This window comes from Simochromis diagramma, unplaced genomic scaffold (assembly GCF_900408965.1).
Source record: "Simochromis diagramma unplaced genomic scaffold, fSimDia1.1 OVJJ01000683.1, whole genome shotgun sequence".
Lineage (NCBI taxonomy): Eukaryota > Metazoa > Chordata > Actinopteri > Cichliformes > Cichlidae > Simochromis > Simochromis diagramma.
Genome location: NW_024387158.1, coordinates 985183 through 996545, shown reverse-complemented (window position 1 = coordinate 996545; position 11363 = coordinate 985183). Strand labels below are relative to the sequence as shown.

The 11363-nt window shown below is 38.0% G+C and overlaps 1 protein-coding gene across 1 annotated transcript; it reads left to right on the top strand.

Moving 5' to 3' along the window:
- Nucleotides 1-3456: 3456 nt before the first annotated feature.
- LOC120744340 (probable E3 ubiquitin-protein ligase HERC6) lies at nucleotides 3457-6459 on the top strand. The gene is made up of 9 exons (XM_040048656.1): nucleotides 3457-4198; nucleotides 4315-4422; nucleotides 4552-4650; nucleotides 5073-5240; nucleotides 5337-5477; nucleotides 5582-5751; nucleotides 5947-6010; nucleotides 6100-6170; nucleotides 6267-6459. The coding sequence occupies exons 1-9, from the start codon at nucleotides 4004-4006 to the stop codon at nucleotides 6457-6459; spliced, it is 1209 nt and encodes a 402-aa protein (XP_039904590.1). The 5' UTR covers nucleotides 3457-4003.
- The last annotated feature ends 4904 nt before the right edge of the window (nucleotides 6460-11363 follow it).

The following is an 11363-nucleotide window of genomic DNA, read 5'->3' as shown; positions in this document are numbered from 1 at the left end:
TGGCTTGGATAACGTGATATCGATTCATTAAAATCCTGAATTGATTTTTTAATATTAATTTATTTTGCCCGAAACGCCAGAATCTCAGGTGAAACCTCACAAAATTTCAAGAACCACCAAACAGCTAAAACAGTAAATGAGAGCAGGTACACGGATTCTGCACAAAGACGTAAACACAAAGTGCGGACCTGCTGACGCATCAGAATCAGTGAGACGTCGCCTTTTTCACCCGACGCCACGGACACGATCGGGGCTGAAAGCCGACAGCTTGCTGATTCTGATGTTTCGGCGGGTCCGCGCTTTGTGTTTACGCCCTTTTTGCGCTGATTCTAAAGCTGTTAGTTTTATCTCTCTCCAAACAATATTGACCAAACCAGCAGCAAAAGAAGATCCAAACTACGCTTCACAAAAACATCGTCATGAATTCACTCTTACTTACTACACCACACTTCATGCACAGTTCTCTCTCTCTCACACACACACACACAGTATACTTCAAGAACAGTTTCCAGTCCAAAAATCTGTTTTCTGCATTATTTGCTTGCTTGTTACGCACAAGTCTACCATTGTTTACAGCGCTGTCGGCCGCTGTTTTTTTTCCTTTTACTTACTTCCGAAAAGAAAACCTAATTTCTGCCGTTCAATACTGAACAAATGTAAACTTTTTAAAATTATGCAAAATGCAAAACGCTCAGCCGTGTCTCTAATAAAACCGCTGTAACTTCAGAGGTAATGTTCATATGTTGATTAATGGTTTTCTTTCGTTTTTGATGTACTGCAGAATATTTTTATAAAATCCCAGACCAGGAAAACCACCTTCATGTTTTTCTGTGTTTTATCTTCAGCTACTTTGACACAAAGGCATCTGCTGTGATGCTCACACCTTTGATAAAGTCTTGTGAGTGTCAGCTTCCTTTTTTTAAATACAAAAATATGTAAATGTACTGATCTGAATTATAATATTTCTGACTGTCTGAGGCAAAATTTCCCAGCTTTAAATCGAATCGAATTGAATCGAATCGTAGATCGAATTGATTCGGGACCTTGTGAATCGGAATCGGAATTGATTCTAGAAATCAGTGACGATACCCAGCCCTAGTTACACTGTTCCTGTTATTAACAGCAGGGGGCACTATCAGCCACAGACTGAGAGCCAGATATGCTCTGCTGGTGCCTCATTGTTACTGAGGAAAGACTCTATAGTGAGAAACAGCTGAGGGGAAAACACTGATCTGGAAACGTCTGAGTGTTACAGAGGATATACATAGCACTGTGGTTCAGTGTCACACAATCACAAACAAATACAGCAAAGTACTAAAAAGGGTGTTGCCTCCAAATATTGCTTTTACTGGTTTGGAGCTTAGGAGGCTTAATAACGACAGGCATGAATGAAGACAGATCAGAACAGCTGTTTTATCACAGCATCCAGTACCAACACAATCATCCACACTCAAGAGCCTGTTGGCTTCAGAGTCAGCAGCTGAATGTCTAAAATATCAAATGTCATTTTTTGGTCCATCAGCTACAGCATGAACTGCTTAAAGTGAGAAGCAGCCTAAAGCCCGACAGATTCATCTTTCCAGACTGAAAATATCTCAGAGTGAACCGAGTGGTGCGTTTTCAGTGTGATCTCACAAAGTCAAATCCCTTTAATGATGTTCTGTCCTGTCTTCCTCTATCAAAAGCACACAAACACTATAAAACATTGTTTCTGAGCTTTGGGGTTTTTGTTTACTACAGAGAGGTATAGCACGACTAGACCCTAAAGGTAGGCTGCTCACCTACAACCAGCTCATGAACATCTTTCCAATGGAGCTCGCTGCCCTTCTCGTGGATGAGGGTCACTGTGATCCTCCGCTGGATCCCCTCAACGTTAACAAGTGGGAATTTGTCTGAATTTAAGAGAAGATGAATAAAAGTGAGGAGTACTTACTACATGCTTTGGGTGACTAAATGGAGGATGGATAGGTGACATGAAAACACTACTGACCCTTTATACTGAGCCAATAGCTCACACACTTCTATTAAATCTGTCTAAAGAGCCAGTAATCACAGAGGATAGATACTGGAAGCAAACTGAAATGTTAGGAGGAACTAAATCACACATTACAACACCAGTGGCAGCACCCTGCTGTCTCACACATCGGGATCACGGTCCTGTTGAAACGGGCTAATCACTAAAGCTCACAGTTGCATTCGTCTATACTCAATATGATCGAAAAAACAATTTCAAACAAACAATTAAGAAAGGAACAAGTAAAAGATCTACTATAGCCAAAAGAAGACCATTTACAGACTATAGCGCTGTGAAAAAATATTTGCCTCCTTTCTGATTTCGTGTCTTATTGCATATTTGTCACACTTCAATACATTTATAACATTAGACAAGAATGTCTAATATTAAACGGCAGTTTTCAAGGGCAAAAAGCTATCCAAACATACTTGGTCCTATATGAAAAAGTAATTGCAGTGAAAACCCGATACCTTGTGTGTCACCTCTGACACCAAGAACTGCAGCAAGCGTTTGGTGCTAGAGGTCACATTTTGAGTTTGTGAAGATATTTAAGGTAGACACACGTAATTAGCGGCAGCTGTGTTGTTGATCGGGAGGAAGCAAACAGTTTGTGACCGCTGCGCTGCTGTTAAATCCTGGAAATAAAGAATCTGAAGGACAAGATGGCCTGGGCCTGGAAATAAACGGTTTCCGATCAGACCTGCTTCATCTTTGTGCCCTTGGTATCTGACTCGCTTGCTCCCCCATGCATTTTAAAAGAATCCTTCTCTTCAGCATGACATTCTGGCACAGCTTTAGTGTCTGCGTTACATGTACACAAAGACAGAAACGTTCAATGATAAAAACACACAGTAGAATAAAATTGTAAGACGTCATCAGTTGATGGAGTTTAAGGACACTTGTTCTTCTGTGCAGTCTCACCTGGAGCTCACGTTTCTAGTTCATGACATCATGACCAAAGATTCTTCAGTTAATAGTTTAAAGATGTCCATGAATGCACTGCTAACTGCTCTTCACCCTTATAAAAATCAACATGCATTTAGAATAAGAAACACTTTTACAAAACCTAAAGCTTCACTGTACTTAGTGATTTATATGTCTAAAAAAACAGGTTCAGTTTGTAACTGAGAGAGCGGCTCAGTGGTGCTGAATTATATTTCCAATAGAAACACAATTTCATATGTTGTAGTGACAACACACTGCCACAAGATGGCAACCAAGGCCTACTTTACCATGCTGTTCCAGTAAAAAAGAAAAAGTGACAGAGCCTTGAAAGAGTGACAGTGACACTTTTTATGAACTCATCTGTAATGTGTCACCTTTTCTGTAGAATGAAGAAGTGCTTCCCTTCTTTTAAAGTAAATACAGGCTTACAAAGATCCTCTAAACATGTTTCTGAAATAATCCTAAACACAATCATTAAACCAAAAATGCAAGAAACAATTTATTTAATCACTCTTCTTAACTTAATTCCTTAACTTAGTAAAAAAATAAATAAACAAAAACTTTTCTGCTGTCTCACCTCTGTCAGTTTTCATGCTTTTGCAAGAACAGGTGGAGGTGACACCTACTATTTTGCTTACTGGCTGTCCCGACTTTAGTGCAGTTCTCACATCAACATCATTCTATCCAACTCCAACAGTTCTCAAAGCAGTTAATGCATTTCTCATAACACAATCTCACCTATGCAAAAAACACTAAACTAACAACTAATTTAACAAATCTGAGGAATTAGTCCAAAACCTTGCTGAAGCTTTGCGATTTGCTCGTAATTATGTCACAACTCAATTATTGTTTAATGTAATTTAATTGTTTTAAAGCAATTTTAAAGTCTGTTGTTCAGGCATATATTTAGGCAGACTTTAACAACTTTAAAATCTTCAGCACGTCTATTAAAAGTGTATTTATTGGATTAGTATATACTGTTTAAATGCATCAATGTATTAAATGATAGCATTTTATTCTAACGAACACTAGACTTCTTAATCCATGATATCAGCCAGTGAAGAGCTGACTGTAACTTTGTCATCCTCAGGGGAATGGTGGTCCTCACTGTCACCCTCCGACACGATCAGATATGTTCAGGTGTGGAAGACGGCCCTCTCGTGGATCCCAATCTTTAAGTCTGCTTCTTGCAACGCTCAAGCCAGAAACGTACTGCTAATCCTCCAGCATATGTACTATGTCAGTATCAGAAATGATCAAAATTTAATTAAATGTATTACTGCTCAGCTTTTCAACAAAAAAAGTTGGATTTTCACACAGCCAGCATAACAAATACTACCACTTCTTGTTTTAAGACCAATGAGATAAACAAGAAAATCCCAGAAACAACTTTTTGCCTCGAGCTTAGCCAGATGTTTCTAAAGGAGGATCTCAAACGTTGGCGAACAAAGTCAAAACTCAAGGTGAGGTCAGCTGACAACAAGTACTTTGAACCTGCTAAGATGGCAGTCAACCCAGAAAACGACTCATTCATGTTAACACACTGTTAAGCTCACTAACTGTTTATGTGGGTTGTTTCCTTTTTTTTCCAGAATGCAGATGATCTGCCTGTGATTCTTTGCAAGTACCCATTTGTGATGGATCTGAAATCAAAGAAGCTGGTTTTTGACATGAATTCTGCATTCACTCAGGTAACTTCACCACCCTGTTATAGGAAAACAATAGCAGAATTTGTAATTTTCCAGTCTGCATTAGTGTGTATTAGTGATCACACTTTAAAGCTACACTATTCAGCAGTTTTATATAACAGACAAAACAACCATCTATAAAAAACAAAGGAGTCACAACAGAAAATAAACTAACAGAATACAATCATAAATCAGCAGCTGCCCTCAGTGCTGCAGAAGATTCCAACATTTTGTTGTTTTATTTGTTTTAGTTCTCTCAGCACTCTTTTCACTCACAGTTCAGGCAGGCGTCAGTTTCAGAACCTCAGAACAGAAGCAAGAGCCAGTCTAGCTCACGTGGTTCACCAGCTGCCTTATATACATCACAATTGGAATTTAAATAGAGAATTTATTTTAAAATCATGATACTTTGTTTTGTCTTGCAGAATGAACAGCAGGCGCCTCCACAGATGGTTTTTGTTTTTCCTTACGGATGGATTCCCCAGTCAAAACCCAAATTTTTTAAACTGCAGCTGCAGCGCGCATCACTTTTCGAAAGCACCTTCAGAGAGCTGGCAGCTGCTGCTCACAGCGACTTCAAGAAGCCACTTGTGGTGAATATTTGATTGATTTTCACCTGATGATTAATGCATAGCCATTCTTCTGCAACTGTTCTTTCCAGAAGCATCTCTAATATTTCTATTTCTCAGGTCCATTTTGATGAGGATCCAAACATCAAAGATGTCTACAAACGAGACTTTTTTCACCACCTGTTTCTTAAAATGGTGTCAGAAGAATCTGGGATGTTCATGCTCAATGACTCCAAAACCCTGGCGTGGTTTCCCTCCAATGTAAGATTTTAAAACTGAACCCACCAACTGTATAAAATTGGTTAAAGGATTGAAATTTTAACGATAAGCAATAATAGAACCAAAGTGAACTTTTATTAATGCAGGCAACAGAGGAGAGCAAGAGAAACTTCTTCCTGTTTGGACTACTGTGTGGCTTGGCCTTGTACAACCAGTGTATCATACACTTACCATTCCCACTGGTTCTGTTCAAGAAGCTACTCAGTTTAGAGCCGACACTGGAGGATATGATGGAGTTCAGCCCGACTGTAGGAAGGTAAGTATCCATTTCATTTCAGTAACACATGCTGCTGCTGGTCCCACAACCTGGCCCCGGACAAGCAGAAGAAAATGTATGGATGGACGTATTTTAATTTGTCGTGTGTCAAAAGTTACAGTAACTTGTGACTGATGTAAAATGTACATAGTTGAACTTCTTTTAATACAACTTTTTGTTTTAATTTCTTTAAAGGATTCTGCAGACTATCTTAAACTATGAAGATTATGTTCTGGATAATCGCTACATGGACTTTTCGGTATGCGTTTTACTATAGAAGATGATCAGTAATCTGTCTCATTCTCAGGTTTTGCAGCTAAACTCATCTGATTTATAACTAATTTACAGATAAACTGGGATGGAATAGATGTTGACCTGGATCCTCAAACTCCTGGAAAGCCACTGACAAGTCAAAATAAGTAAGCATATAAAACATGACGTGCTTGTGAGGTTCATCTGCAGCATCTTTGTCTCTGTGAAATATTTGCTGATTTAAAATTTTCCCTCCTAAACAGGAAGGAGTTTGTGGAGGCCTATGTGAATCATGCCTTCAACACATCAGTGGAGAGTCTGTTCCAGGAGTTCAAGCGAGGCTTCTTCCTGGTGTGTGACCAGGATTTGGTGAGGCTGTTTCGACCAGAGGAGCTGCAGGGAGTGACTGGGAAAAGTTCAAACAGGTACAGTCAGCCAAACAGACACAGGCTGTAGTTTCACAGCTGTCCTGTAGCACAATAACTGTGTACTGCATACTGCCAAAAGCATTCAGTCGGCTGCTTTAACACAAATATGAACTTGAGTCACATCTCAGTCTTAATCCAGACTTTTGTATGATAGTATAATATAATAGTCAGCCCACCCTTTGCAGCTATAACTGCTTCAACTCTTCTGGGAAAGCTTTCCACAAGGTTTAGGTGTGTTTATGGGAATTTTTTGACTATTCTTCCAGAAGTGCATTTGTGGTGTCAGACACTGATGTTGGAGGAGAAGGTCTGGCTCACAGATGCTGCTCTAATTCATCCCAAAGATGTTCTATCAGGGTGAGGTCAGGACTCTGTGCAGGCTAGTCCAGTTCTTCTACACCAAACTCACCCATCCATGTCTTTATGGACCTTGTATTGTGCACTGGTGCCTCAGTTCCTGAGAGCGACTCATCCTTTCACACGTTTGTAGAAGTAGTCTGCATGCCTAGGTGCTTGATTTAATACACCTGTGTCCATGGAAGTGATTGGAACACATTAATTGAATGATTTGGATGGGTTAGGGAATACGTTTGGCAACATAGTGTATATATGCCTGACCTTACAAACTCTATGATTATAACAGTCATTTTCACTGTTTTCAGAACACAAGTTATGGTTGGAAATATCATGACCGCCACCCCACCATACAGATGTTTTGGGAGGTATTTGATGAACTAACTGAAGAGCAGAGGAAAGATTTCCTTCGTAAGTACTTGCTGAAGCCTCCATTATGATATGTTACTGAAATCACACTGTATCATATAAAACATTAGATTTTTCTGCACTTTACCAAGATATATTAGAGAGCAGCATTGTTCTGATTAATATACTGTAAAGCTGCTTTATGGTTGAGTTAGTCATCAAATGCAAAAGAGACACAACACCTCAAATTCTGACAGATGATTTTAAGTATAATGACAACGTAGTGACTCTCTTACTATAATTTGAATAGGTCAGTACCCGGCTTATTGCAGATCTGACGAATATACCTTAATAACAATATTTCAGTCAAATGAAAGATTCTTCATAGCCTGGTTAAGCCTTTTAAAAAAGCCCTGATTCTGTTTTTATTGTGCTTGTTCAAAGTACAAAAACGTATGCCAAGGAAAGTGGGCCAAAATTCCTCCCAAAGCTATGTAAAGATTCATTACCAGTTATTACAAACACTTGACTGCAGTTCTTGCTGCCAGGATGCTTCCACCAGTTAATACATTTAGAGGTCAATTGCTTTTTCACATAGGGTCAGCTAGGCTTGAATATTTTTTTCCCTTAATGAATGAAATTATAAATTAACAATTGTGTTTTGTATTTACTTATTACACATAAATGTGACAAATATGCAAAAATACTTTTTCCTGTGATGTGATGATGATAAGATGTATGTAAAAGTTTTCAAAAAAAATAAGATAAGTAAAATTATATTTTCTTTCCATTGTTGCTCTTCAGGGTTCCTGACTGGTTACAGGAGAGCTCCTATTCTTGTCATCGACCAGGTCAAGATGAAGGTTTTTGCTATTCAGAGCGGCACCTGTGATCAGCACTTCCCTGAGTCAGAGACATGTCACTCTAATCTGTATCTGCCTTTTTACTCAACTAAGGAGATCATGCGAGACAGACTGACAGAGGCCCTGCTAGCAGATACAGATTTCACACTGTGATGGTGGATCGTATGCAGCTCTAAAGGAGTGTGCACTGTGTCTGAGCCGAGGAGGAGGGATGAGATTTATTTTTACTCTGGGAACTCATCTTTTTTTTTCCTGTGGTACCTCAGGATAATTTACACTGTATTACAATAATATTACACTATAGAAAATGCAAAAATTTCAACATCCCTACATAAGACAGCTGTGTAACAGCATCAGCATCATAAGGCACTTTAGAATTATCTGACTTTTCTTAATATGTCATAATTTATCCAATAATTTAAGTTACTGCTGCATTATAATTCTTATGAATCAAATCTAATTTTTATGCTCAGACAAACATGAACAGGAGAATGTATTGCTTTATAACTACTATATTGCTATAAACATCTGACTATGTAATACAATCCAATAGAGCACTTCTGTATTATTTATCACTTCATTCTTTGTGTTTTGTTTAATTCTGGTGGGGTTGAATTATTTCCAATAACAAATCTTTAACATATGTAACATTGGTTATTTGTTGGAACAATAAAAATGTGTATTTTACACTAAACATTGCTTACCTGGTGTCAGTAAATCCCTAATTACTGCAGTCTGAGGTTTCCTTAACACGATTTGAAGAAGCAAGAGTACAGTAGTACAATAGAGTCACAAGCAGTGTTGGTCAAGTTACTTGAAAAAAGTAATCAGTAACTAATTACTGATTACTTCCCCAAAAAAGTAATCCCGTTACTTTACTGATTACTTATTTTCAAAAGTAATTAATTACTTAGTTACTTAGTTACTTTTTAAAAACACGATTTACAACCTGAATAGGTGATAAAGTGATAGATCTCTCAGCCCAATTCTACTTTTTCTACATAATCCATCATACAAAATGTAATCAAATGGAAAAGTCCCTTTTTAAAACTTGTTTTATTAGTTTTAATCTTTTAACTTTATGCATCAAGCAAAAATGTAATTATATGCAACATTCACTGACTGGAAGAAATTTGTTTAATATTTAAACCTATTTTCTGCACATTCCAGCACATGAATTTTTTTTTTTGTGTGTGTGTGTTTACACTCAGTCTTTCAAATAGATGCAAGTAAAACACAGCAGAAAATAAATAAAGTCAAAGACTAGGCGGGTAGGCGGAGGTTTACCCTGGTGCAGGTGTGCCGCAGCGGTCAGTGGAAGGATATGGCAGCTCTGTGAATTTCCCATTACGTCGTTGCGCACTCGGTGCTTGCTTGGAAGCTTAGGGGGTTTTTTTCGCTGTAAAAAGAAGTTTTCTTCCCACGCACAACGGACACTAATGTTTTTGTCACTTTTTATGGAATCAAACTCAAAGTAAGGTCAGTACTTCCACGCTTTAAACGCTGCACGCTCATACTCTCTCCAGTACTCGATATATGATCCACTGTTGATCTGCACACAGCTGTTGTCACAAACGTCGCCCTTGCTTACGTCACTGTCATGAGACATTCTCGCAAAAAAAAATCACGGTTTTAGTAACGCAGTAACGCAGCGTTCCTACGGGAAAGTAACGATAATCTAATTACCGTTTTTGCAATAGTAATCCCTTACTTTACTCGTTACTCGAAAAAAGTAATCGGATTACAGTAACACGTTACAAGTAACACGTTACAAGTAACGCGTTACTGCCCATCTCTGGTCATAAGTGATGAAAGCTGGGACGTATATTTGAAAAAAAAGATTTCATGCTATAAATAACAACAAGTCATAACTTATTATGATCTAATCTAATAACTCTAGATCAGCCTACAAATGCAGCTGATCTGTAAAGTCAGCTTACAGAAATATATAACCACATATCATCTACAAAGAAACAAAGCTTTATTACATAAACTCTTTTGTGGCCAATGTGAAGCATCTAACAGAAAGAGGTCGAATGCATATCCTTGAAGCACACCACAAATTTTCAAGTTTCTACACAATGAATTACCATGGGACAAGTAACCACAGTAAAATATCAGTGGCAGAGATATAAAGCGACTACTCTTTAAACAAAATGGAACAGAACAGTTCATGATTTGACCAAAGTGTGGATGTAAATCACTACTTTTATCTTCCAAACAGGAAGGAGTTTGTGGATGCCTACGTGAATCATGCCTTCAACACATCAGTGGAGAATGTGTTTCAGCAGTTCAAGAGAGGCTTCTTCCTGGTGTGTGAGCAGGATTTGGTGAAACTCTTCAGGCCAAAGGAGCTGCAAGAAGTGATGGTGGGCAAAGACTTCAGTGACTAGGAAAAGCTGAAACAGGTAAACATCTGTTAGTGACACAAAGATGTAATTTGTCTGCAATTCTTTTATCACATCCCATTATTGTGAATGAGTTATCTTTGGTATATCTAACAGTCTCTTTCACTATGTTTAGAACACACATTATGAAGGTGAATAAAGCGCAGACCACCTCACCATACAGATGTTTTGGGAGGTTTTTGATGAACTGACTAAAAACAAGAAGAAAGCTTTCCTTTGTCAGTACTTTATTTCATGTTAACGTGTAAAACAATAAGTGCAAATCTTATTCTTCAGTATGTCCCAAGAGTCACAACAAAGCAACGAATCACAGGGAGTTAATAAAGTAAAATATTGGGGTTTTATGACCTGAGTTTGATGGAAAAAGCATTTGACCAACAGCTGAGATGGTTGAGCACTAATGCCTGAATTGACAGACTGATTTCAGATGTTGTGCACAAAAATGAACACATAAAAAAAACCTCACTGAGTTTGACTTTTTTCCTCCTCTGGGGTTTGTGACAGGATTTGACCGCGTGCCTATTCTCAGTATGGACAAAATCAAGATGCAAGTCAAAGACACACACGTGCTTCTTAACCTTGGAGCTGCCGTCATATTCAACTAAGGAGATCATGCAAACCAAACTCACAGAGGCCCTGAGCAACAATAAGTGGATCCTTAGGTGATCAACAATAAATGTTTTTGGGTTTTTTTTACTGTACTGAACAGAAGACATAACATTGTAACACTGAAGGGGGCAGATAGAGAAATTTTCTTAGGGTGGCATGGAAATCAAATGTAGTGGCAAAATTACACATATTCAGGTGTTACATTCCATAATACGCATTATATATCGTTAAAATAGATCAAATGCAGTAAGTGTACACGTTTCATTTAAATATATTTTGTAACTTTCTTATTTTCTTTAATCTACATGATTAAACATTTCAGTTACATAAAACATGCAATTTTTTCATTT

Bases quoted from the DNA above. Each gene is read 5' to 3' on its own strand.
- LOC120744340 (XM_040048656.1), top strand. From the start codon at position 4,004: ATGATATCAGCCAGTGAAGAGCTGACTGTAACTTTGTCATCCTCAGGG. The intron at 4,199-4,314 runs GTCAGTATCAGA...TCTTGTTTTAAG, and splicing joins TCCTCCAGCATATGTACTAT to ACCAATGAGATAAACAAGAA. The intron at 6,011-6,099 runs GTATGCGTTTTA...ACTAATTTACAG, and splicing joins ATCGCTACATGGACTTTTCG to ATAAACTGGGATGGAATAGA.